The sequence below is a fragment of the Chanodichthys erythropterus genome, chromosome 20 (assembly GCF_024489055.1).
Source record: "Chanodichthys erythropterus isolate Z2021 chromosome 20, ASM2448905v1, whole genome shotgun sequence".
NCBI classification, from domain to species: Eukaryota; Metazoa; Chordata; class Actinopteri; order Cypriniformes; family Xenocyprididae; genus Chanodichthys; species Chanodichthys erythropterus.
In genome coordinates this window covers 38,953,487-38,980,960 of record NC_090240.1, presented here as the reverse complement: position 1 = coordinate 38,980,960, position 27,474 = coordinate 38,953,487, and the positions used below count along the sequence as shown (strand labels likewise).

General features: G+C 41.8%; 1 protein-coding gene across 10 annotated transcripts in view; it reads right to left on the bottom strand.

Annotated features, from left to right (window-relative positions):
• The window catches only part of txk (TXK tyrosine kinase), a 35,912-nt gene extending 8,453 nt beyond the window's left edge, over positions 1-27,459 (bottom strand). For 8 of the 10 annotated variants that reach the window (XM_067372307.1, XM_067372308.1, XM_067372300.1 and 5 more), the window contains exons 1-9: positions 27,136-27,318; positions 12,732-12,783; positions 11,945-11,999; positions 11,679-11,866; positions 11,540-11,599; positions 11,350-11,404; positions 11,170-11,243; positions 10,956-11,083; positions 10,808-10,882 (exon numbers count right to left, since the gene is read on the bottom strand). In XM_067372307.1, the coding sequence (XP_067228408.1) occupies positions 10,808-10,882; positions 10,956-11,083; positions 11,170-11,243; positions 11,350-11,404; positions 11,540-11,599; positions 11,679-11,866; positions 11,945-11,999; positions 12,732-12,783; positions 27,136-27,208 (760 nt within the window). In that variant the 5' untranslated portion in view covers positions 27,209-27,318. Of the gene's footprint in view, positions 1-10,807; positions 10,883-10,955; positions 11,084-11,169; positions 11,244-11,349; positions 11,405-11,539; positions 11,600-11,678; positions 11,867-11,944; positions 12,000-12,731; positions 12,784-16,083; positions 16,169-27,135 lie in introns of those variants that run through there. The other 2 variants (XM_067372305.1, XM_067372306.1) reach the window with 2 other exon arrangements.
• Positions 27,460-27,474: the final 15 nt, after the last annotated feature.

Sequence of the window (27,474 nt, the reverse complement as noted above, 5' to 3'; positions counted from 1 at the left end):
CGTTTGTTTTCGTTCATCACATGTTTGTCATTCGTTCACTGAGTGCGTTTGTCGTTCGTTTGTTTTCGTTCATCACGCGTTTGTCATTCGTTCACTGAGCACGTTTGTCGTTCGTTTGTTTTCGTTCATCACGTGTTTGTCATTCGTTCACTGAGCACGTTTGTCGTTCGTTTGTTTTCGTTCATCACGTGTTTGTCATTCGTTCACTGAGCACGTTTGTCGTTCGTTTGTTTTCGTTCATCACGTTTGTCATTCGTTCACTGAGTGAGTTTGTCATTCGTTTGTTTTCGTTCATCACATGTTTTTCATTCGTTCACTGAGTGAGTTTGTCATTCGTTTGTTTTCGTTCATCACGTTTGTCATTCGTTCACTGAGTGCGTTTGTCGTTCGTTTGTTTTCGTTCATCACACGTTTGTCATTCGTTCACTAAGTGCGTTTGTCGTTCGTTTGTTTTCGTTCATCACGTATTTGTCATTCGTTCACTAAGTGCGTTTGTCGTTCGTTTGTTTTCGTTCATCACATGTTTGTCATTCGTTCACTGAGTGCGTTTGTCGTTCGTTTGTTTTCGTTCATCACGCGTTTGTCATTCGTTCACTGAGCGCGTTTGTCGTTCGTTTGTTTTCGTTCATCACGCGTTTGTCATTCGTTCACTGAGCACGTTTGTCGTTCGTTTGTTTTCGTTCATCACACGTTTGTCATTCGTTCACTAAGTGCGTTTGTCGTTCGTTTGTTTTCGTTCATCACGTATTTGTCATTCGTTCACTGAGTGCGTTTGTCGTTCGTTTGTTTTCGTTCATCACACGTTTGTCATTCGTTCACTAAGTGCGTTTGTCGTTCGTTTGTTTTCGTTCATCACATGTTTGTCATTCGTTCACTGAGCACGTTTGTCGTTAGTTTGTTTTCGTTCATCACATGTTTTTCATTAGTTCACTGAGTGAGTTTGTCATTCTATTGTTTTCGTTCATCACGTTTGTCATTCGTTCACTAAGTGCGATTGTCGCTCGTTTGTTTTCGTTCATCACATGTATTTGTCATTCGTTCACTAAGTGCGTTTGTCGTTCGTTTGTTTTCGTTCATCACGTGTTTGTCATTCGTTCACTGAGTGAGTTTGTCATTCGTTTGTTTTCGTTCATCACGTTTGTCATTCGTTCACTAAGTGCGTTTGTCGTTCGTTTGTTTTCGTTCATCACATGTTTGTCATTCGTTCACTGAGTGCGTTTGTCGTTCGTTTGTTTTCGTTCATCACGCGTTTGTCATTCGTTCACTGAGCACGTTTGTCGTTCGTTTGTTTTCGTTCATCACGCGTTTGTCATTCGTTCACTGAGCACGTTTGTCGTTCGTTTGTTTTCGTTCATCACGTGTTTGTCATTCGTTCACTAAGTGCGTTTGTCATTCGTTTGTTTTCGTTCATCACATGTTTGTCATTCGTTCACTGAGCACGTTTGTCGTTCGTTTGTTTTCGTTCATCACGCGTTTGTCATTCGTTCACTGAGCACGTTTGTCGTTCGTTTGTTTTCGTTCATCACACGTTTGTCATTCGTTCACTAAGTGCGTTTGTCGTTCGTTTGTTTTCGTTCATCACGTATTTGTCATTCGTTCACTAAGTGCGTTTGTCGTTCGTTTGTTTTCGTTCATCACGTGTTTGTCATTCGTTCACTAAGTGCGTTTGTCATTCGTTTGTTTTCGTTCATCACGTTTGTCATTCGTTCACTAAGTGCGTTTGTCGTTCGTTTGTTTTCGTTCATCACGTATTTGTCATTCGTTCACTGAGTGCGTTTGTCGTTCGTTTGTTTTCGTTCATCACGCGTTTGTCATTCGTTCACTGAGCACGTTTGTCGTTCGTTTGTTTTCGTTCATCACGCGTTTGTCATTCGTTCACTGAGCACGTTTGTCGTTCGTTTGTTTTCGTTCATCACGTGTTTGTCATTCGTTCACTGAGCGCGTTTGTCGTTCGTTTGTTTTCGTTCATCACGCGTTTGTCATTCGTTCACTGAGCACGTTTGTCGTTCGTTTGTTTTCGTTCATCACGCGTTTGTCATTCGTTCACTGAGTGCGTTTGTCGTTCGTTTGTTTTCGTTCATCACACGTTTGTCATTCGTTCACTAAGTGCGTTTGTCGTTCGTTTGTTTTCGTTCATCACGTATTTGTCATTCGTTCACTAAGTGCGTTTGTCGTTCGTTTGTTTTCGTTCATCACGTATTTGTCATTCGTTCACTAAGTGCGTTTGTCGTTCGTTTGTTTTCGTTCATCACATATTTGTCATTCGTTCACTGAGTGCGTTTGTCGTTCGTTTGTTTTCGTTCATCACACGTTTGTCATTCGTTCACTGAGCACGTTTGTCGTTCGTTTGTTTTCGTTCATCACGTTTTTGTCATTCGTTCACTAAGTGCGTTTGTCGTTCGTTTGTTTTCGTTCATCACGTGTTTGTCATTCGTTCACTGAGCGCGTTTGTCGTTCGTTTGTTTTCGTTCATCACGCGTTTGTCATTCGTTCACTGAGCGCGTTTGTCGTTCGTTTGTTTTCGTTCATCACGCGTTTGTCATTCGTTCACTGAGCACGTTTGTCGTTCGTTTGTTTTCGTTCATCACGTGTTTGTCATTCGTTCACTGAGTGAGTTTGTCATTCGTTTGTTTTCGTTCATCACGTTTGTCATTCGTTCACTAAGTGCGTTTGTCGTTCGTTTGTTTTCGTTCATCACATATTTGTCATTCGTTCACTAAGTGCGTTTGTCGTTCGTTTGTTTTCGTTCATCACGTATTTGTCATTCGTTCACTAAGTGCGTTTGTCGTTCGTTTGTTTTCGTTCATCACATGTTTGTCATTCGTTCACTGAGTGCGTTTGTCGTTCGTTTGTTTTCGTTCATCACGCGTTTGTCATTCGTTCACTGAGCACGTTTGTCGTTCGTTTGTTTTCGTTCATCACGTGTTTGTCATTCGTTCACTAAGTGCGTTTGTCGTTCGTTTGTTTTCGTTCATCACGTGTTTGTCATTCGTTCACTGAGCGCGTTTGTCGTTCGTTTGTTTTCGTTCATCACGCGTTTGTCATTCGTTCACTGAGCGCGTTTGTCGTTCGTTTGTTTTCGTTCATCACGTATTTGTCATTCGTTCACTAAGTGCGTTTGTCGTTCGTTTGTTTTCGTTCATCACGTGTTTGTCATTCGTTCACTGAGTGAGTTTGTCATTCGTTTGTTTTCGTTCATCACGTGTTTGTCATTCGTTCACTAAGTGCGTTTGTCGTTCGTTTGTTTTCGTTCATCACGTATTTGTCATTCGTTCACTAAGTGCGTTTGTCGTTCGTTTGTTTTCGTTCATCACGTATTTGTCATTCGTTCACTAAGTGCGTTTGTCGTTCATTTGTTTTCGTTCATCACATGTTTGTCATTCGTTCACTGAGTGCGTTTGTCGTTCGTTTGTTTTCGTTCATCACGCGTTTGTCATTCATTCACTGAGTGCGTTTGTCGTTCGTTTGTTTTCGTTCATCACATGTTTGTCATTCGTTCACTGAGCACGTTTGTCGTTCGTTTGTTTTCGTTCATCACGTGTTTGTCATTCGTTCACTGAGTGAGTTTGTCATTCGTTTGTTTTCGTTCATCACGTTTGTCATTCGTTCACTAAGTGCGTTTGTCGTTCGTTTGTTTTCGTTCATCACATGTTTGTCATTCGTTCACTGAGTGCGTTTGTCGTTCGTTTGTTTTCGTTCATCACGTGTTTGTCATTCGTTCACTGAGCACGTTTGTCGTTCGTTTGTTTTCGTTCATCACGTGTTTGTCATTCGTTCACTGAGTGAGTTTGTCGTTCGTTTGTTTTCGTTCATCACGTATTTGTCATTCGTTCACTAAGTGCGTTTGTCGTTCGTTTGTTTTCGTTCATCACATGTTTGTCATTCGTTCACTGAGTGCGTTTGTCGTTCGTTTGTTTTCGTTCATCACGCGTTTGTCATTCGTTCACTGAGCACGTTTGTCGTTCGTTTGTTTTCGTTCATCACGTGTTTGTCATTCGTTCACTGAGCACGTTTGTCGTTCGTTTGTTTTCGTTCATCACGTGTTTGTCATTCGTTCACTGAGCGCGTTTGTCGTTCGTTTGTTTTCGTTCATCACGCGTTTGTCATTCGTTCACTGAGCACGTTTGTCGTTCGTTTGTTTTCGTTCATCACGTGTTTGTCATTCGTTCACTGAGTGAGTTTGTCATTCGTTTGTTTTCGTTCATCACGTTTGTCATTCGTTCACTAAGTGCGTTTGTCGTTCGTTTGTTTTCGTTCATCACGTATTTGTCATTCGTTCACTAAGTGCGTTTGTCGTTCGTTTGTTTTCGTTCATCACGTATTTGTCATTCGTTCACTAAGTGCGTTTGTCGTTCGTTTGTTTTCGTTCATCACATGTTTGTCATTCGTTCACTGAGTGCGTTTGTCGTTCGTTTGTTTTCGTTCATCACGCGTTTGTCATTCGTTCACTGAGCACGTTTGTCGTTCGTTTGTTTTCGTTCATCACGTGTTTGTCATTCGTTCACTGAGCACGTTTGTCGTTCGTTTGTTTTCGTTCATCTCGTGTTTGTCATTCGTTCACTGAGCGCGTTTGTCGTTCGTTTGTTTTCGTTCATCTCGTGTTTGTCATTCGTTCACTGAGCGCGTTTGTCGTTCGTTTGTTTTCGTTCATCACGTGTTTGTCATTCGTTCACTGAGTGAGTTTGTCATTCGTTTGTTTTCGTTCATCACGTTTGTCATTCGTTCACTAAGTGCGTTTGTCGTTCGTTTGTTTTCGTTCATCACGTATTTGTCATTCGTTCACTAAGTGCGTTTGTCGTTCGTTTGTTTTCGTTCATCACGTATTTGTCATTCGTTCACTGAGTGCGTTTGTCGTTCGTTTGTTTTCGTTCATCACACGTTTGTCATTCGTTCACTAAGTGCGTTTGTCGTTCGTTTGTTTTCGTTCATCACGTGTTTGTCATTCGTTCACTGAGCGCGTTTGTCGTTCGTTTGTTTTCGTTCATCACATGTTTGTCATTCGTTCACTGAGCGTTTGTCGTTCGTTTGTTTTCGTTCATCACATGTTTGTCATTCGTTCATCGTTCATCACGTCATTGTCATTCGTTTCACTGAGTCACTGAGCATCGCGTTTGTTTTCGTTCATCACGCGTTTGTCATTCGTTCACTGAGCACGTTTGTCATTCGTTTGTTTTCGTTCATCACGTTTGTCATTCATTCACTAAGTGCGTTTGTCGTTTGTTTGTTTTCGTTCATCACGTGTTTGTCATTCGTTCACTGAGCGCGTTTGTTGTTCGTTTGTTTTCGTTCATCACGTTTGTCATTCGTTCACTAAGTGCGTTTGTCGTTCGTTTGTTTTCGTTCATCACGTTTGTCATTCGTTCACTGAGCGCGTTTGTCGTTCGTTTGTTTTCGTTCATCACGTTTGTCATTCGTTCACTAAGTGCGTTTGTCGTTCGTTTGTTTTCGTTCATCACGTGTTTGTCATTCGTTCACTGAGCACGTTTGTCGTTCGTTTGTTTTCGTTCATCACGTGTTTGTCATTCGTTCACTGAGCACGTTTGTCGTTCGTTTGTTTTCGTTCATCACGTGTTTGTCATTCGTTCACTGAGCGCGTTTGTCGTTCGTTTGTTTTCGTTCATCACACGTTTGTCATTCGTTCACTGAGTGAGTTTGTCGTTCGTTTGTTTTCGTTCATCACGTGTTTGTCATTCGTTCACTGAGTGCGTTTGTCGTTCGTTTGTTTTCGTTCATCACGTATTTGTCATTCGTTCACTAAGTGCGTTTGTCGTTCGTTTGTTTTCGTTCATCACGTATTTGTCATTCGTTCACTAAGTGCGTTTGTCGTTCGTTTGTTTTCGTTCATCACGCGTTTGTCATTCGTTCACTGAGCACGTTTGTCGTTCGTTTGTTTTCGTTCATCACGTGTTTGTCATTCGTTCACTAAGTGCGTTTGTCGTTCGTTTGTTTTCGTTCATCACGTATTTGTCATTCGTTCACTAAGTGCGTTTGTCGTTCGTTTGTTTTCGTTCATCACATGTTTGTCATTCGTTCACTGAGTGCGTTTGTCGTTCGTTTGTTTTCGTTCATCACGCGTTTGTCATTCGTTCACTGAGCACGTTTGTCGTTCGTTTGTTTTCGTTCATCACGTGTTTGTCATTCGTTCACTGAGCACGTTTGTCGTTCGTTTGTTTTCGTTCATCACGTGTTTGTCATTCGTTCACTGAGCGCGTTTGTCGTTCGTTTGTTTTCGTTCATCACGCGTTTGTCATTCGTTCACTGAGCACGTTTGTCATTCGTTTGTTTTCGTTCATCACGTTTGTCATTCATTCACTAAGTGCGTTTGTCGTTTGTTTGTTTTCGTTCATCACGTGTTTGTCATTCGTTCACTGAGCGCGTTTGTTGTTCGTTTGTTTTCGTTCATCACGTTTGTCATTCGTTCACTAAGTGCGTTTGTCGTTCGTTTGTTTTCGTTCATCACGTTTGTCATTCGTTCACTGAGCGCGTTTGTCGTTCGTTTGTTTTCGTTCATCACTTTTGTCATTCGTTCACTAAGTGCGTTTGTCGTTCGTTTGTTTTCGTTCATCACGTGTTTGTCATTCGTTCACTGAGCACGTTTGTCGTTCGTTTGTTTTCGTTCATCACGTGTTTGTCATTCGTTCACTGAGCACGTTTGTCGTTCGTTTGTTTTCGTTCATCACGTGTTTGTCATTCGTTCACTGAGCGCGTTTGTCGTTCGTTTGTTTTCGTTCATCACACGTTTGTCATTCGTTCACTGAGTGAGTTTGTCGTTCGTTTGTTTTCGTTCATCACGTGTTTGTCATTCGTTCACTGAGTGCGTTTGTCGTTCGTTTGTTTTCGTTCATCACGTATTTGTCATTCGTTCACTAAGTGCGTTTGTCGTTCGTTTGTTTTCGTTCATCACGTATTTGTCATTCGTTCACTAAGTGCGTTTGTCGTTCGTTTGTTTTCGTTCATCACGCGTTTGTCATTCGTTCACTGAGCACGTTTGTCGTTCGTTTGTTTTCGTTCATCACGTGTTTGTCATTCGTTCACTAAGTGCGTTTGTCGTTCGTTTGTTTTCGTTCATCACGTATTTGTCATTCGTTCACTAAGTGCGTTTGTCGTTCGTTTGTTTTCGTTCATCACATGTTTGTCATTCGTTCACTAAGTGCGTTTGTCGTTCGTTTGTTTTCGTTCATCACATGTTTGTCATTCGTTCACTGAGCACGTTTGTCGTTCGTTTGTTTTCGTTCATCACGCGTTTGTCATTCGTTCACTGAGCACGTTTGTCGTTCGTTTGTTTTCGTTCATCACGTGTTTGTCATTCGTTCACTGAGTGAGTTTGTCATTCGTTTGTTTTCGTTCATCACATGTTTGTCATTCGTTCACTGAGTGAGTTTGTCATTCGTTTGTTTTCGTTCATCACGTGTTTGTCATTCGTTCACTGAGTGCGTTTGTCATTCGTTTGTTTTCGTTCATCACGTGTTTGTCATTCGTTCACTGAGTGCGTTTGTCGTTCGTTTGTTTTCGTTCATCACGCGTTTGTCATTCGTTCATCGAGTGCGTTTGTCATTCGTTCATCGAGTGCGTTTGTCATTTGTTCATCGAGTGCGTTTGTCATTCGTTCATCGAGTGCGTTTGTCATTCGTTCATCGAGTGCGTTTGTCATTCGTTCATCGAGTGCGTTTGTCATTCGTTCATCGAGTGCGTTTGTCATTCGTTCATCGAGTGCGTTTGTCATTCGTTCATTGAGTGTGTTTGTCATTCGTTCATCGAGTGCGTTTGTCATTCGTTCATTGAGTGTGTTTGTCATTCGTTCATCGAGTGCGTTTGTCATTCGTTCATTGAGTGTGTTTGTCATTCGTTCATCGAGTGTGTTTGTCATTCGTTCATCGAGTGTGTTTGTCATTCGTTCATCGAGTGCGTTTGTCATTCGTTCATCGAGTGCGTTTGTCATTCGTTCATTGAGTGCGTTTGTCATTCGTTCATCGAGTGCGTTTGTCATTCGTTCATTGAGTGTGTTTGTCATTCGTTCATCGAGTGTGTTTGTCATTCGTTCATCGAGTGTGTTTGTCATTCGTTCATCGAGTGCGTTTGTCATTCGTTCATCGAGTGCGTTTGTCATTCGTTCATTGAGTGTGTTTGTCATTCGTTCATCGAGTGCGTTTGTCATTCGTTCATTGAGTGTGTTTGTCATTCGTTCGTTGAGTGTGTTTGTCATTCGTTCATTGAGTGTGTTTGTCATTCGTTCGTTGAGTGTGTTTGTCATTCGTTCGTTGAGTGTGTTTGTCATTCGTTCATTGAGTGCGTTTGTCATTCGTTCATTGAGTGTGTTTGTCATTCGTTCGTTGAGTGTGTTTGTCATTCGTTCATTGAGTGTGTTTGTCATTCGTTCGTTGAGTGTGTTTGTCATTCGTTCGTTGAGTGTGTTTGTCATTCGTTCATTGAGTGTGTTTGTCATTCGTTCATTGAGTGTGTTTGTCATTCGTTCATTGAGTGTGTTTGTCATTCGTTCATTGAGTGTGTTTGTCATTCGTTCATTGAGTGTGTTTGTCATTCGTTCGTTGAGTGTGTTTGTCATTCGTTCGTTGAGTGTGTTTGTCATTCGTTCATTGAGTGTGTTTGTCATTCGTTCATTGAGTGTGTTTGTCATTCGTTCGTTGAGTGTGTTTGTCATTCGTTCATTGAGTGTGTTTGTCATTCGTTCATCGAGTGCGTTTGTCATTCGTTCATTGAGTGCGTTTGTCATTCGTTCATTGAGTGTGTTTGTCATTCGTTCATTGAGTGTGTTTGTCATTCGTTCATCGAGTGCGTTTGTCATTCGTTCATTGAGTGTGTTTGTCATTCGTTCATCGAGTGCGTTTGTCATTCGTTCATTGAGTGTGTTTGTCATTCGTTCATCGAGTGCGTTTGTCATTCGTTCATTGAGTGTGTTTGTCATTCGTTCATCGAGTGCGTTTGTCATTCGTTCATCGAGTGCGTTTGTCATTCGTTCATCGAGTGCGTTTGTCATTCGTTCATCGAGTGCGTTTGTCATTCGTTCATTGAGTGTGTTTGTCATTCGTTCGTTGAGTCTTTGTCATTCGTTCATCGAGTGCGTTTGTCATTCGTTCATCGAGTGCGTTTGTCATTCGTTCATCGAGTGTGTTTGTCATTCGTTCATTGAGTGTGTTTGTCATTCGTTCGTTGAGTCTTTGTCATTCGTTCATCGAGTGCGTTTGTCATTCGTTCATCGAGTGTGTTTGTCATTCGTTCATTGAGTGTGTTTGTCATTCGTTCGTTGAGTCTTTGTCATTCGTTCATCGAGTGCGTTTGTCATTCGTTCATCGAGTGCGTTTGTCATTCGTTCATCGAGTGCGTTTGTCATTCGTTCATCGAGTGCGTTTGTCATTCGTTCATCGAGTGCGTTTGTCATTCGTTCATCGAGTGCGTTTGTCATTCGTTCATCGAGTGCGTTTGTCATTCGTTCATCGAGTGTGTTTGTCATTCGTTCATCGAGTGTGTTTGTCATTCGTTCATTGAGTGTGTTTGTCATTTGTTCATCGAGTGCGTTTGTCATTCGTTCATTGAGTGCGTTTGTCATTCGTTCATCGAGTGCGTTTGTCATTCGTTCATCGAGTGCGTTTGTCATTCGTTCATCGAGTGCGTTTGTCATTCGTTCATCGAGTGCGTTTGTCATTCGTTCATCGAGTGCGTTTGTCATTCGTTCATCGAGTGCGTTTGTCATTCGTTCATCGAGTGCGTTTGTCATTCGTTCATCGAGTGTGTTTGTCATTCGTTCATTGAGTGTGTTTGTCATTCGTTCATCGAGTGCGTTTGTCATTCGTTCATCGAGTGCGTTTGTCATTCGTTCATCGAGTGCGTTTGTCATTCGTTCATCGAGTGCGTTTGTCATTCGTTCATTGAGTGTGTTTGTCATTCGTTCATCGAGTGCGTTTGTCATTCGTTCATCGAGTGCGTTTGTCATTCGTTCATCGAGTGCGTTTGTCATTCGTTCATCGAGTGCGTTTGTCATTCGTTCATTGAGTGCGTTTGTCATTCGTTCATCGAGTGCGTTTGTCATTCGTTCATCGAGTGCGTTTGTCATTCGTTCATCGAGTGCGTTTGTCATTCGTTCATCGAGTGCGTTTGTCATTCGTTCATTGAGTGCGTTTGTCATTCGTTCATCGAGTGCGTTTGTCATTCGTTCATCGAGTGCGTTTGTCATTCGTTCATCGAGTGCGTTTGTCATTCATTCATCGAGTGCGTTTGTCATTCGTTCATTGAGTGCGTTTGTCATTCGTTCATCGAGTGCGTTTGTCATTCATTCATCGAGTGCGTTTGTCATTCGTTCATTGAGTGCGTTTGTCATTCGTTCATCGAGTGCGTTTGTCATTCATTCATCGAGTGCGTTTGTCATTCGTTCATTGAGTGTGTTTGTCATTCGTTCATCGAGTGCGTTTGTCATTCGTTCATTGAGTGTGTTTGTCATTCGTAACTTGTGTTTGTCGTTCATTTGTCACGTGCATTTGCCTTTGTTCGTCAAGTGCGTTTGTAATTCTTTTTTTTGAGTGTGACTGTCGTTTGTTTATTGCATGCATTTGTCATTCGTAACGTATGTTTGTCATTCATTTGTCACGTGCATTTGTTATTCTTTCGTTGTGTGTGTTTGTCATTCGGTTGTCATTCGTCATGTATGTTTGTCGTTGTCATGTCTGTTTGTCATTCGTCCGTTAAGTGCGTTTTTCATTCGTTCGTTGTGTGCGTTTATCGTGTTTGTCGTTCTTCGTGTGTTTGTTGTTCATTGAGTGTTTGTCATGTGTTTGTTGTTCCTTGTGGGTCTGACCTGAACTGAATCCCGCTGTAGCCGGCAGACATTTGCCCATGGGCCCGATGGGATATCTCAGTCTGGCCACCAGCCCTGATCAAACACAGCAGATCTTCAGCATCTTCATCACAGCAGAAGAACAGAACTGAGCAGAATTCATGAGTACCTGCTGCATTATGTTTGTGGTAGTTGATGAGTTCAGGAACAGAGCTGAACACGTGATTCTCTGCCAAGTAGAACTGAGCCGTGTCTGTCTGCTTTATCTGGTAGTGCCTCACCTCACCTTTACCTGAACTGATCAATCAATGAATCGATCAATCAGTGGATCAATGGATCAATGGATCAGTCAGTGCATTGATGCTTCATTGATGCTTCTTTACCTCTGTGCGTAAACAGACACTGTGTATCCGCTGGGCTGACTGGAGCTTCTGACCACAAACCCTCCGTCCTTCCCCTGAAACACACACACACACACACACACACACACGTGAGACAGATGATGATGATGATGATGATGATGATGGATCAATTATTGTTGATGGATGGATAGGCTTCTTCACCTCTTGTCTCAGTAACTGTTCTGCTTCAGCTCTGTTGACGTTCTTGCAGTACCAGCTAATGAAGATCATCATCATCACACACACACACACACACACACACACACAATGAACAGTCAGTGAACGGTGTTAACTCTGAATGAACTGATGCAATTTTGGTGATGATTAAAGACTCTGATTGGTCGATACTCACTCGTTGGCCTCTATAGTTCCAATTTCTGTAACATAGTTACTGGGAATGAATCCCTTGTTCCTGAGAGAGAGAGAATGAGCAGAAATCAACATGTCTGAACTAAAGAAACACACTCACACACGCTGTCACACACACTGACCCGTGTCTGTCTTTGGCTCTCCACCACAGCTGGTCTTGTTTGTGGAGGATGATGTACGTTTCTCCGTGATGGAGCGTCAGGTCTGAACTCTCTCTGGCGGTGAAGTCGTACATGGCCACCACCTTCATCACCCCGCTGTCGTCATCCTCAGGAGGAGACGGAGGCAGTTTCTTCTGAGACAGTTGATTCTGAGACACCAGAAGAGAATGATTACAGAACGAATCAATGGATGAACGAATGAATTAACACATGCAACGACTGTATACCATACGGACGGATCTTGGATATCCGCTGTGTTCCACATCCACACGAGTGCTGCTTCTGAGAGAGAGATACGGCTGGTTACTGTCTCTCACACACACACGCACACCTTTGAGAAGATGAGCTGCTCTTAATCCACAGTAAACCTTTCACACATATGCAGGGTTGCAAACTCTCACGCCTTTTTTACTAAATGACCATGTGTGAGATGCTTTCTCACTGCACTCACATTTGACTGTTTTCTGTAAACCTTAAGAATTGAAAGCAACATGCATATTTTAATTGTGCAAAACAATCTGTCATAAAAGCAAGCGGTGCAATGCAAAAAATATCATGTTCGTACTAATTTTTTTGTCATTTTCTGACACAATTATCTAAACATTAAAACTAGATTTACTTGCTTAAGAAGACAAATTACAAGTTTTTAAATCTTGGTTTCAGAGAAATCTAACAAGATGCTGTTTGCCAAAGGAGTCTGAAAATTAATCTAATTCAAAAGGAAAAACATGATTATTTTTCACACCACATCTTTTTTTCTCTCATTTTAAGCATAAACTTCACAAAATTTCTCCGAAAACAAGACGTCAGTTCTTGTGTCATTTTGCTTCTCAATTAAATACATCTTGTTTTCAGGATGTTTAGATATTTCTGTTGAAAAACAAGACAACCCTGTATATATGATCTTTATAATCGTAGTTTCAGGCGGGTGTGTGGAGGAGCCGTGCAGCGTGACATGAACGACCAGCGGGATGAACGTCTCTAATGGTGTTCTGGATTCGTCTCACATCATACCTGGTCTGGAGAGCACAGCAGCAGCAGCAGAAGATGGAGTGAATGGACTGATCTGGAGGAGAGAAACACAGACAGTGAGCTGAAGAAACGCTGATAGAGGACGACCGTCTGCTCACGACACCTTTAAACTCCTCCATCCTGTTTCCCTTGGAATTCAATTCATTCTTCTGACCCCATTGGCAGATATCTGTTCTTGTTTTAAACTTAAATGTTCATACATGTTTCATTAATCAAAACTTAATATCTTCAGTCATTTTGCTTCTCCAGTAAATATATCTTGATTTAAGAATGTTTAGATATTTGTGCTGGGAAAAAAAGACAGAAATACTGAGGAAAAAGATAATTTTTTTTCAGCACACAATAACTTTTATAGTGTATTATTAGGTGTTTGAGTGCTGAAACTCTGCATTCTCTCCTAAAAGTGATCGGACAGACCAAACTGTAAGTCGTAGAGACTTGAAACTTTGGCTGCCCAAAATTTTGGGGTATTTTGGATTCTTTGAAAAGCCTACTTTTGCGAAGTAGTCCTAGACTTTTGATCCGATTAGACCCAAACCAGTGTAGTGCAATTCTCCGGAGTCTGATTGATAATAATTATCAAAAAAAAAAAGTTGAAATTCCGAGTTCACGGACTTTAAGGGCCACCAAAACATTCAAAGTGTGCGGGGCCACTTTTACTAAAATGCCTATAACTTGTGAACAGAATGAGATATTTTCACCAAATTTGGCACACCTGTGTAAGAGCTCGTTCTGTGGTCGTGTGAAAAAGGATGCAGCGACTGGCCACTTGGTGGAGCTATAACAGAAAAACAGGAAAATGGCTATAACTACTTCGCCGTTAGTCCAATCGACTTGAAAATTGGCCTGCAGTCCGAGGTGCCACGACTGTTTATGACGACATTGATATATCTCAAAAAACATGTCTGCCATCGGCCAATGAAATTTGAGCAGCTATCAGAGAAGGTTGAAAGTCGCTGGGCCTGTTTGACTCACGGCCCTAGAGGCCTGTGAGAAATTTGAAAGAAAATCGGCCACTGGGGGGCGCCTTCATATTTTTCATGTGTGTAAAGGATAGTGTATGCCCATGACATTCATACCACATGGTAGAACTCCTCATTCTGAGCAACTTTGCCTCTAGGACCGCCGCTGTCCATCCAATCGTTCGTTGAACCTCGATAACTGTTAAAAAGCTTTATAAACTATATATTTCCTATGGTAAATTGCCTGTATTTGCTGTAAACAGTGTTTTCCATCTATGATCGAAATGGTTACAGGTTTGCTAATTAAAAGCTTGTGCTTGAATGGCATGCGCTTAAAGGCCTTGAAACGCTTGAACCCTGATAATTGCTGCTCGCAACTATATTTGTTCTTGCTACTGCTGCGTTCTGCATCGATCACAAGACAACATCCAAAACTAGCCATATTTTACAGAATCCTCTGGAACAGGGTTAAAGCAGTGACCAAAGTGCATGAACAAATCCTAAAACAGCAGATTCTTGGTGGTTCTGTGTGTAAGAAAAGAGCGTTTCTCAAGCAGCTTCAGCTGCACTAAAATGACCAGCTGCACAAACCGCACACTTCCTGTCAACAGAAGGTGAGAGAAACACCAGTGAGAGTTTCACCAGCGGCCCGGACGCGAGCAAAACCACCCAACAGAAGCCCATTGCTCGCAACTTGATGATAAAAACCTCTACAGACTGGAAGACAAGGAAAGTTTGGATGGGAAACAGACTGAAGGAGTGAAGAGAGAGAAAGGTGTGAATGTGGGTCACACACCCACATGGACACTTCATCCACTCTCACACGTCTGTCTTAAAGGACATTTACCCTCAAAGAACTCAGAAACAGACAGAACTGCAACAGGGAATGGAACAAAGAATGAAACAGTGAAAGTGCTATAACAACTTTCATTAATAAATCACTGACAAAAATATACAGAACAGATCAGTAGCTCATGAACATCCCGGATTCTGGCAAGGTTCTCTCAATGTTATGAACAAACGTTCTTCCAGTAATGTTATTACAATGTTCGTTCAAAGTTATCTGGTCTTTAATAATGTTCTCAAAACATTAGCACAAAAATATTGTTCCATACATCATTCAAGGAGCTTTTTTTCTGAAATGTTTATCTGGACGTTCGTCTAACGTTTTTTAAATGTTACTACCTGTTTCAGAACATTCAGAGAACATTCAAAAGTAACGTTCCCATAATGTTTGAAGAATGATACAAATCCCTTAATGTTCGTACAACCAAGAAAAAACATTTGTAAAACATTTAAAAAAACTGGATGTTTTGAACTTTCAGACAACATTCAGAAATAACGTTTTTATAACTTAATAGGAACATTAGAAAAATGTTCTTAGAACATATTTTTGTCAGCTGGGATTCAGTTCATATTTTTTACTTTACCATTAGTCAAGGAATGTTACAGGAACAGTTCACTCAAAATAAACTCAATCATCATTTACTCGCTCTCATGTCGTTCTAGCCCAGGTGAAAAAAGTACTTAAAGTGCTCTATTTTCGCACACTAATTTTGTACTTAATATACTAAAAATTCCTCTTTAGTTCTTGTTAAGATCATCTTAAGAACATCTAAGTGTACTCAACTGTGCTATTTTGAGACAGCATGAAATATGAACTGAAAGTGCTTTAAATATACTATCTCTGTATTTAAAAAATGTATTTAGATACTACTTATATGTTTGAACCCATAGTGTACTACAAGGGGTAGCTAAATACATTTTTTAAACACAGAGATAGTATATTAAAAGCACATTTTAGTTCATATTTCATGGTGTCTCAAAATAGCACAGTTGAGTACACTTAGATGTTCTTAAAATGATCTTAAGTATCATTAAAGAAGGATTTGGAGTATATTAAGTACAAAATTAGTGCGCAAAAATAGAGCACTTCAAGTATATTATAGAAGTGTACTTTTTTTCACCTGGGAGAAGATATTTTGAAGAACTTTGAGGTCTAAACAATAGAAGCGAAGAAATCCATACAGGTTCACGGAGCAAACGATGACAGAATGATCATTTTGGGGTGAATGATCTATTTAACGTTACCAGTGAAACGTTATATGAACACTGATGTGTCTGTTGGTGAATGGAGAGTCATAGGCCTGTCATCACTCCTCCGTTACAATAGTCATATTATTCTCCCTCTTCTCCAGACATTGACCCACTGAATATACATGTTATATGTACAGCTGCTTTGAATCGATACATTTAGTGAAAAGCGTAACACAAATACACATGACATAAACACACACTCTTTCAGTGCAGCATCAAATCATTAGTCTGGTAAATAATGTCATTATTATGATGTGAAATGTTCTCGTACTCACTGGAGTGAATCATTTTACCGCAGTGAATCTGTCAATCGCGTCTGATACAGCAGACTCAGCATGGCATGTGTGTGCGTGAAGTTTAAACATGAGAGTGGAGGAAAAGGTGACGTAGTTCACACACACACACACACACACCGTCCTTCCGCTACAGGATGTCACATCATGAAAAGGAATGAAGACTATGACACACACACACACACACATTCTTTAACTCTTATGAGATCCAATGTCTCTTTATCACTTTAATAACTGCATAATTCATTAGCACATTAATCTAAAAAAGTGTTTGGCAGAGTAAAGGATATGACAATGTTAATATGTTTGGTCTTGGAAGAATAGATCAGCAGCATTTATTTCTGCTGCTGCTGTTATTGCTGCTTCTGTTGGTTATTTCTGTTGCTGCTGTTATTGCTGCTTCTGTTGGTTATTTCTGTTGCTGCTGTTATTGCTGCTTCTGTTGGTTATTTCTGCTGCTGCTGTTATTGCTGCTTCTGTTGGTTATTTCTGCTGCTGCTGTTATTGCTGCTGCTGTTGGTTATTTCTGCTGCTGCTGTTATTGCTGCTGCTGTTGGTTATTTCTGCTGCTGCTGTTATTGCTGCTTCTGTTGGTTATTTCTGTTGCTGCTGTTATTGCTGCTTCTGTTGGTTATTTCTGTTGCTGCTGTTATTGCTGCTTCTGTTGGTTATTTCTACTGTTGCTGTTATTGCTGCTGCTGTTGGTTATTTCTGTTGCTGCTGTTATTGCTGCTGCTGTTGGTTATTTCTGTTGCTGCTGTTATTGCTGCTTCTGTTGGTTATTTCTGTTGCTGCTGTTATTGCTGCTGCTGTTGGTTATTTCTGTTGCTGCTGTTATTGCTGCTGCTGTTGGTTATTTCTGTTGCTGCTGTTATTGCTGCTGCTGTTGGTTATTTCTGTTGCTGCTGTTATTGCTGCTTCTGTTGGTTATTTCTGCTGTTGCTGTTATTGCTGCTGCTGTTGGTTATTTCTGCTGTTGCTGTTATTGCTGCTGCTGTTGGTTATTTCTGTTGCTGCTGTTATTGCTGCTGCTGTTGGTTATTTCTGTTGCTGCTGTTATTGCTGCTGCTGTTGGTTATTTCTGTTGCTGCTGTTATTGCTGCTGCTGTTGGTTATTTCTGCTGTTGCTGTTATTGCTGCTGCTGTTGGTTATTTCTGTTGCTGCTGTTATTGCTGCTTCTGTTGGTTATTTCTGCTGCTGCTGTTATTGCTGCTGCTGTTGGTTATTTCTGTTGCTGCTGTTATTGCTGCTGCTGTTGGTTATTTCTGTTGCTGCTGTTATTGCTGCTGCTGTTGGTTATTTCTGCTGTTGCTGTTATTGCTGCTGCTGTTGGTTATTTCTGTTGCTGCTGTTATTGCTGCTGCTGTTGGTTATTTCTGTTGCTGCTGTTATTGCTGCTGCTGTTGGTTATTTCTGTTGCTGCTGTTATTGCTGCTGCTGTTGGTTATTTCTGCTGTTGCTGTTATTGCTGCTGCTGTTGGTTATTTCTGTTGCTGCTGTTATTGCTGCTTCTGTTGGTTATTTCTACTGCTGCTGTTATTGCTGCTTCTGTTGGTTATTTCTGCTGTTGCTGTTATTGCTGCTGCTGTTGGTTATTTCTGTTGCTGCTGTTATTGCTGCTGCTGTTGGTTATTTCTGTTGCTGCTGTTATTGCTGCTGCTGTTGGTTATTTCTGCTGTTGCTGTTATTGCTGCTTCTGTTGGTTATTTCTGCTGTTGCTGTTATTGCTGCTGCTGTTGGTTATTTCTGTTGCTGCTGTTATTGCTGCTTCTGTTGGTTATTTCTGTTGCTGCTGTTATTGCTGCTGCTGTTGGTTATTTCTGTTGCTGCTGTTATTGCTGCTTCTGTTGGTTATTTCTGCTGCTGCTGTTATTGCTGCTTCTGTTGGTTATTTCTGCTGCTGCTGTTATTGCTGCTTCTGTTGGTTATTTCTGTTGCTGCTGTTATTGCTGCTTCTGTTGGTTATTTCTGTTGCTGCTGTTATTGCTGCTGCTGTTGGTTATTTCTGCTGCTGCTGTTATTGCTGCTTCTGTTGGTTATTTCTGCTGCTGCTGTTATTGCTGCTTCTGTTGGTTATTTCTGTTGCTGCTGTTATTGCTGCTTCTGTTGGTTATTTCTGTTGCTGCTGTTATTGCTGCTGCTGTTGGTTATTTCTGCTGCTGCTGTTATTGCTGCTTCTGTTGGTTGTTTCTGCTGTTGCTGTTATTGCTGCTTCTGTTGGTTATTTCTGTTGCTGCTGTTATTGCTGCTTCTGTTGGTTATTTCTGCTGCTGCTGTTATTGCTGCTTCTGTTGGTTATTTCTACTGCTGCTGTTATTGCTGCTTCTGTTGGTTATTTCTGTTGCTGCTGTTATTGCTGCTTCTGTTGGTTATTTCTACTGCTGCTGTTATTGCTGCTGCTGTTGGTTATTTCTGCTGCTGCTGTTATTGCTGCTGCTGTTGGTTATTTCTGCTGTTGCTGTTATTGCTGCTGCTGTTGGTTATTTCTGCTGCTGCTGTTATTGCTGCTGCTGTTGGTTATTTCTACTGCTGCTGTTATTGCTGCTGCTGTTGGTTATTTCTACTGCTGCTGTTATTGCTGCTGCTGTTGGTTATTTCTGCTGCTGCTGTTATTGCTGCTGCTGTTGGTTATTTCTGCTGCTGCTGTTATTGCTGCTGCTGTTGGTTATTTCTACTGCTGCTGTTATTGCTGCTGCTGTTGGTTATTTCTGTTGCTGCTGTTATTGCTGCTTCTGTTGGTTATTTCTGCTGCTGCTGTTATTGCTGCTTCTGTTGGTTATTTCTGCTGCTGCTGTTATTGCTGCTGCTGCTGTTATTGCTGCTGCTGTTGGTTATTTCTGTTGCTGCTGTTATTGCTGCTTCTGTTGGTTATTTCTGTTGCTGCTGTTATTGCTGCTTCTGTTGGTTGTTTCTGCTGTTGCTGTTATTGCTGCTTCTGTTGGTTATTTCTACTGCTGCTGTTATTGCTGCTTCTGTTGGTTATTTCTACTGCTGCTGTTATTGCTGCTTCTGTTGGTTATTTCTGCTGCTGCTGTTATTGCTGCTTCTGTTGGTTGTTTCTGCTGTTGCTGTTATTGCTGCTTCTGTTGGTTATTTCTACTGCTGCTGTTATTGCTGCTGCTGTTGGTTATTTCTGCTGCTGCTGTTATTGCTGCTGCTGTTGGTTATTTCTGCTGTTGCTGTTATTGCTGCTGCTGTTGGTTATTTCTGCTGCTGCTGTTATTGCTGCTGCTGTTGGTTATTTCTACTGCTGCTGTTATTGCTGCTGCTGTTGGTTATTTCTACTGCTGCTGTTATTGCTGCTGCTGTTGGTTATTTCTGCTGCTGCTGTTATTGCTGCTGCTGTTGGTTATTTCTACTGCTGCTGTTATTGCTGCTTCTGTTGGTTATTTCTGCTGTTGCTGTTATTGCTGCTGCTGTTGGTTATTTCTGTTGCTGCTGTTATTGCTGCTTCTGTTGGTTATTTCTGTTGCTGCTGTTATTGCTGCTGCTGTTGGTTATTTCTGTTGCTGCTGTTATTGCTGCTTCTGTTGGTTATTTCTGCTGCTGCTGTTATTGCTGCTTCTGTTGGTTATTTCTGCTGCTGCTGTTATTGCTGCTTCTGTTGGTTATTTCTGCTGCTGCTGTTATTGCTGCTTCTGTTGGTTGTTTCTGCTGTTGCTGTTATTGCTGCTTCTGTTGGTTATTTCTACTGCTGCTGTTATTGCTGCTGCTGTTGGTTATTTCTGCTGCTGCTGTTATTGCTGCTGCTGTTGGTTATTTCTGCTGTTGCTGTTATTGCTGCTGCTGTTGGTTATTTCTGCTGCTGCTGTTATTGCTGCTGCTGTTGGTTATTTCTACTGCTGCTGTTATTGCTGCTGCTGTTGGTTATTTCTACTGCTGCTGTTATTGCTGCTGCTGTTGGTTATTTCTGCTGCTGCTGTTATTGCTGCTGCTGTTGGTTATTTCTAATGCTGCTGTTATTGCTGCTGCTGTTGGTTATTTCTGTTGCTGCTGTTATTGCTGCTTCTGTTGGTTATTTCTGCTGCTGCTGTTATTGCTGCTTCTGTTGGTTATTTCTGCTGCTGCTGTTATTGCTGCTTCTGTTGGTTATTTCTGTTGCTGCTGTTATTGCTGCTTCTGTTGGTTATTTCTGCTGCTGCTGTTATTGCTGCTTCTGTTGGTTATTTCTACTGCTGCTGTTATTGCTGCTTCTGTTGGTTATTTCTGTTGCTGCTGTTATTGCTGCTTCTGTTGGTTATTTCTGCTGCTGCTGTTATTGCTGCTGCTGTTGGTTATTTCTGCTGCTGCTGTTATTGCTGCTGCTGTTGGTTATTTCTGCTGCTGCTGTTATTGCTGCTTCTGTTGGTTATTTCTGCTGCTGCTGTTATTGCTGCTGCTGTTGGTTATTTCTGTTGCTGCTGTTATTGCTGCTTCTGTTGGTTATTTCTGCTGCTGCTGTTATTGCTGCTTCTGTTGGTTATTTCTGTTGCTGCTGTTATTGCTGCTTCTGTTGGTTATTTCTGCTGCTGCTGTTATTGCTGCTGCTGTTGGTTATTTCTGCTGCTGCTGTTATTGCTGCTGCTGTTGGTTATTTCTGCTGCTGCTGTTATTGCTGCTTCTGTTGGTTATTTCTGCTGCTGCTGTTATTGCTGCTGCTGTTGGTTATTTCTGCTGCTGCTGTTATTGCTGCTTCTGTTGGTTGTTTCTGTTGCTGCTGTTATTGCTGCTGCTGTTGGTTATTTCTACTGCTGCTGTTATTGCTGCTTCTGTTGGTTATTTCTGCTGTTGCTGTTATTGCTGCTGCTGTTGGTTATTTCTACTGCTGCTGTTATTGCTGCTTCTGTTGGTTATTTCTGTTGCTGCTGTTATTGCTGCTGCTGTTGGTTATTTCTGTTGCTGCTGTTATTGCTGCTGCTGTTGGTTATTTCTGTTGCTGCTGTTATTGCTGCTTCTGTTGGTTATTTCTGCTGCTGCTGTTATTGCTGCTTCTGTTGGTTATTTCTGCTGCTGCTGTTATTGCTGCTGCTGTTGGTTATTTCTACTGCTGCTGTTATTGCTGCTTCTGTTGGTTATTTCTGCTGCTGCTGTTATTGCTGCTTCTGTTGGTTATTTCTGTTGCTGCTGTTATTGCTGCTTCTGTTGGTTATTTCTGCTGCTGCTGTTATTGCTGCTTCTGTTGGTTATTTCTACTGCTGCTGTTATTGCTGCTTCTGTTGGTTGTTTCTGCTGTTGCTGTTATTGCTGCTTCTGTTGGTTATTTCTGTTGCTGCTGTTATTGCTGCTTCTGTTGGTTGTTTCTGCTGTTGCTGTTATTGCTGCTGCTGTTGGTTATTTCTGTTGCTGCTGTTATTGCTGCTTCTGTTGGTTGTTTCTGCTGTTGCTGTTATTGCTGCTGCTGTTGGTTATTTCTGTTGCTGCTGTTATTGCTGCTTCTGTTGGTTATTTCTGCTGCTGCTGTTATTGCTGCTTCTGTTGGTTGTTTCTGCTGTTGCTGTTATTGCTGCTGCTGTTGGTTATTTCTGTTGCTGCTGTTATTGCTGCTTCTGTTGGTTATTTCTGCTGCTGCTGTTATTGCTGCTGCTGTTGGTTATTTCTACTGCTGCTGTTATTGCTGCTTCTGTTGGTTATTTCTGCTGCTGCTGTTATTGCTGCTGCTGTTGGTTATTTCTGTTGCTGCTGTTATTGCTGCTTCTGTTGGTTATTTCTGCTGCTGCTGTTATTGCTGCTGCTGTTGGTTATTTCTGCTGCTGCTGTTATTGCTGCTGCTGTTGGTTATTTCTGCTGCTGCTGTTATTGCTGCTGCTGTTGGTTATTTCTACTGCTGCTGTTATTGCTGCTTCTGTTGGTTATTTCTGCTGCTGCTGTTATTGCTGCTGCTGTTGGTTATTTCTGCTGCTGCTGTTATTGCTGCTGCTGTTGGTTATTTCTGCTGCTGCTGTTATTGCTGCTGCTGTTGGTTATTTCTACTGCTGCTGTTATTGCTGCTTCTGTTGGTTATTTCTGCTGCTGCTGCTGTTATTGCTGCTGCTGTTGGTTATTTCTGCTGCTGCTGTTATTGTTATTGCTGCTTCTGTTGGTTATTTCTGTTGCTGCTGTTATTGCTGCTTCTGTTGGTTGTTTCTGCTGTTGCTGTTATTGCTGCTGCTGTTGGTTATTTCTGTTGCTGCTGTTATTGCTGCTTCTGTTGGTTGTTTCTGCTGTTGCTGTTATTGCTGCTGCTGTTGGTTATTTCTGCTGCTGTTGGTTATTGCTGCTGTTGGTTATTTCTGCTGCTGCTGTTATTGCTGCTTCTGTTGGTTATTTCTGCTGCTGCTGTTATTGCTGCTGCTGTTGGTTATTTCTGTTGCTGCTGTTATTGCTGCTTCTGTTGGTTATTTCTGCTGCTGCTGTTATTGCTGCTTCTGTTGGTTATTTCTGCTGCTGCTGTTATTGCTGCTTCTGTTGGTTATTTCTGCTGCTGCTGTTATTGCTGCTTCTGTTGGTTATTTCTGTTGCTGCTGTTATTGCTGCTTCTGTTGGTTATTTCTGCTGCTGCTGTTATTGCTGCTTCTGTTGGTTATTTCTGCTGCTGCTGTTATTGCTGCTTCTGTTGGTTATTTCTGCTGCTGCTGTTATTGCTGCTGCTGTTGGTTATTTCTGCTGCTGCTGTTATTGCTGCTGCTGTTGGTTATTTCTGCTGCTGCTGTTATTGCTGCTTCTGTTGGTTATTTCTGCTGCTGCTGTTATTGCTGCTGCTGTTGGTTATTTCTACTGCTGCTGTTATTGCTGCTTCTGTTGGTTATTTCTGCTGCTGCTGTTATTGCTGCTGCTGTTGGTTATTTCTGTTGCTGCTGTTATTGCTGCTTCTGTTGGTTATTTCTGCTGCTGCTGTTATTGCTGCTGCTGTTGGTTATTTCTACTGCTGCTGTTATTGCTGCTTCTGTTGGTTATTTCTGCTGCTGCTGTTATTGCTGCTTCTGTTGGTTATTTCTGTTGCTGCTGTTATTGCTGCTTCTGTTGGTTATTTCTGCTGCTGCTGTTATTGCTGCTGCTGTTGGTTATTTCTACTGCTGCTGTTATTGCTGCTTCTGTTGGTTATTTCTGCTGCTGCTGTTATTGCTGCTGCTGTTGGTTATTTCTGCTGCTGCTGTTATTGCTGCTTCTGTTGGTTATTTCTGTTGCTGCTGTTATTGCTGCTTCTGTTGGTTATTTCTGCTGCTGCTGTTATTGCTGCTTCTGTTGGTTATTTCTGCTGCTGCTGTTATTGCTGCTTCTGTTGGTTATTTCTGCTGTTGCTGTTATTGCTGCTTCTGTTGGTTATTTCTGCTGCTGCTGTTATTGCTGCTGCTGTTGGTTATTTCTGCTGCTGCTGTTATTGCTGCTTCTGTTGGTTATTTCTGCTGCTGCTGTTATTGCTGCTTCTGTTGGTTATTTCTGCTGCTGCTGTTATTGCTGCTTCTGTTGGTTATTTCTGCTGCTGCTGTTATTGCTGCTTCTGTTGGTTATTTCTGCTGCTGCTGTTATTGCTGCTGCTGTTGGTTATTTCTGTTGCTGCTGTTATTGCTGCTTCTGTTGGTTATTTCTGCTGCTGCTGTTATTGCTGCTGCTGTTGGTTATTTCTACTGCTGCTGTTATTGCTGCTTCTGTTGGTTATTTCTGCTGCTGCTGTTATTGCTGCTGCTGTTGGTTATTTCTGCTGCTTCTGTTATTGCTGCTTCTGTTGGTTATTTCTGTTGCTGCTGTTATTGCTGCTTCTGTTGGTTATTTCTGCTGCTGCTGTTATTGCTGCTTCTGTTGGTTATTTCTGCTGCTGCTGTTATTGCTGCTTCTGTTGGTTATTTCTGTTGCTGCTGTTATTGCTGCTTCTGTTGGTTATTTCTGCTGCTGCTGTTATTGCTGCTTCTGTTGGTTATTTCTGCTGCTGCTGTTATTGCTGCTTCTGTTGGTTATTTCTGCTGCTGCTGTTATTGCTGCTGCTGTTGGTTATTTCTGCTGCTGCTGTTATTGCTGCTTCTGTTGGGTATTTCTGCTGCTGCTGTTATTGCTGCTTCTGTTGGTTATTTCTGCTGCTGCTGTTATTGCTGCTTCTGTTGGTTATTTCTGTTGCTGCTGTTATTGCTGCTGCTGTTGGTTATTTCTGCTGCTGCTGTTATTGCTGCTGCTGTTGGTTATTTCTGTTGCTGCTGTTATTGCTGCTGCTGTTGGTTATTTCCGCTGCTGCTGTTATTGCTGCTGCTGTTGTGGTTATTTCTGCTGCTGTTGGTTTTTGCTGCTGCAGAGCAAGTATAGAGTTTGCTACTGCCAATACATACACAACACGCTGTTGTGAGCAAGTAAGACATGCTCCCGCTGTACAATATAGCATACACAAATTACATGTAACAGATCTATACAGGTGGAGCTGGGGAAGGTGGAGGGTTTCTGACAGTGTGCTGCAACTGCTACAGAAAACGCTGACCAATATTTGAAGGTTGCGCAGCGAGCTCATTGGCTACTGATACAGCAGATTGCAAGCAGATTGAGTTAAGGACCTTTCAGCCTGTACTATATAGAGTTTCATGACAAAACTTTGTAATTGTCCTCATCATGGAGGTCAGAATAACAGCAGGAGTTCTGTGTTATTACTGTACATTTATCTCAATGATGATGTCTGATGTTTTGAGGATTCAACAATACATTTATTGTTGTCAATATATATTGTAACACCTCCTTTGTTTTTTTCAGAGGTTACACTGAGGGTTTCAACAGATTTTTGACATGTATTGATAAAAACCTCTTCACAAAACAAATGATCCTTTAAACCTATCTTATTATTCCCATAACTCAATTATTCCCATCTTGTCTGTTACAATATCAATATATTTATTCATTGTATATTTATTTAATTTCACTTCAATGTGGTTTCAAAACAATGGGGGGGGGGGGGGGGTCTTCTTATTGGTCTTCTTATTTAAGGAATTTAATAACTAAAAGGATTCAATTTTATGTAAGGAAATAAAGAAAAATAAATAAGAATTGTAAAAGAAGTTTTAGGTCTAACAACATTCAGGCAGAGGAAGAAGAGAAGAGAATACATGAAAGCACAACATAACAGCAAACTAATGATCAAAATATGGAACAGGTGGATGAAATCAATGAACCAACAAATAACCATGACAACAAATGAAAACATGCTTGAAACCATGATGACAGAAAGGGAACATGAAATAACAACAAACAAACTAAAAGTGCATGAAAATTAAACTTAAACTGAACATGACATTACTCCCCCCTGTGGAAGGTGACTCCTGATTCAAACACAGGACCACAGATGAGGAGGGATAGGCAGAAGAAACCACAAGGGAGCTGGCAGTGGACGAGAGCCCAGAGGGAACCAGAAGCCCAGGAGGATGGTGACCCAGGACGGAACCAATGGAGAAGAAGCCAGGGTTGAGTCATGAGCCCAGCCAACAGAGGTGATGCCAGGAGATATGGAGATCAGGAGGACCAGGAGACCAAGGCAGAGCCACTGTGATGAGCAGCAGAGGTGGAGCCAGGGTGCTCGAGGACTGAGGTGGAGTCAGTGGGAGTAAGAACTGAGGTGGAGCCGGAAGGAAGGAGGAGCCTGATGGAGCCGAATGGATGAAGGAACGAGGCGCAGCCGAATGCCTGGACGTCCATGGCAGACGTAGAGCGATGCCTGACAACGGTGGAGCAGCAGCAGGGAGCCCGGTAGAACCAGAAGCACAGCAGTCTCAGGTGTAGCCAAAGGAAACAAGGAGCCAAGGTGGAGCCGACTGGCCAATGGGCCAAGGTCCGAGGCAGAGCCAGGAGATCAACACACCAAGGTGGAGCTGGGGGCTGGGAGTCCCGATAGGCAGAGTCAACAGACAAGGAGGAGTCGAGAAGCGTAACAGAACCAGCAGAGCTGACACAGAGGAACTGGACTGCTTACTTGGAGGAGGAGGGAATGGGAGGACGGGAGGGTCCATCAGTGACAAAGGAGATATAGGAATGGCCTGTACCATCAGCGATGAAGAAGACTTGAATGCTGGACAAAACCAGCAAAGGAGGAAGCACTTGGGCACAGGAAGTCATCAGGAAATCAATCGCTCCACACTGGGGAATCCCCAATTCATCCAGCTCCACCAAATCTCCCACCGGAACAGATGTAGGAACCGGCTCACACTCCTGGTCAGACTGGGTGAAAGGCTCTGGCTCCGTTGAGGCCATAAGCTCTGGCACTGGGTCTGCAGTGGATCTGGATCTGGGTTCATGGTGGTCATGGGCAACGACATCAGGAAGGGGTTAGCACATTCTAAACAATGAAGAATGGCTTCTTGCCACGTCAGATGCCACATCTCTGGCAAGTCCAGTTGGCTATAATAATTCGCTCCCATCCAGTAAACTGATTTCAGTGCTGGGACAACTTACAGAAGGGGGCAAAGTATTCCCCTAGATGTGGGGCAGTAGTGGCCTAATGGTTAGAGAGTCAGGCTGATAATTCAAAGGTTGTGGCTTCATTTCTCAACACTGGCAGGAAATGACTGAAGTGCTCTTGAGCAATTGCTCCCCGTGCTTTGCAGTGAATGGCTGCCCAGCCCACAGTTTGCAGAGTGTATGTTCACTACTCACTACTCCTAATGTGTGTGCACTAACTATGATGGGTTAAAGGTCACCATACTTGGCCTTCACATGTCACTTACTTACTTTCATAGAGGTAGATCCTCATGGGCGAGGGAAATGAAGGCTGCTGCTGTCTGTCCATGAAAATTAAACTGAAACTAAAACTGAACGTGACAAATCGTAGTTGTGAACCAATTTAACCTTTTTGCAAATAATATTTTACTTTAAAATATGCAAACATTCACTCTTATTATGAATAACATGAATTATGTAAATAATAGCATATTTTCAATTCCAAACAAGAAGCAGATGTTCTTTATCCTTCCTGTTCATGAGGACTATAAAAGCTTTTCATCGTCTCTACATTTCGAGATCAAATGACATTTATTTATTAACATTGTAATTATTATTATTTTTAAAATAATTTTAAAGTCTGAAAGATAAAAAAAAACAAAAAAAAAACTGACCAGTCCAGCAGGTGGCGAAATGCAGCAATATCTGGTTTGACAACCACCAGAAAACCCAAAAGAAGAAGAACATGAAGTTTTTCAAGAAACAGAAATCACTGTGCAAACATTAATGAGCGTCTGCATAAATCATCACATGTAACAAACAAAACATACACGCACACACGAACACGTGACGTTATCCATCTGAGGGTGCGAACGTCGTCAACAAACAGTAAATTAAAACATATCAGAATGCAGGTGAACTATTACACTACGATGTTCAAAAACAACAAAACAGGGAAGAATCATTTTTCATGTGTGTTTCATGTGAACATGAATATGAATATGAATAATAAC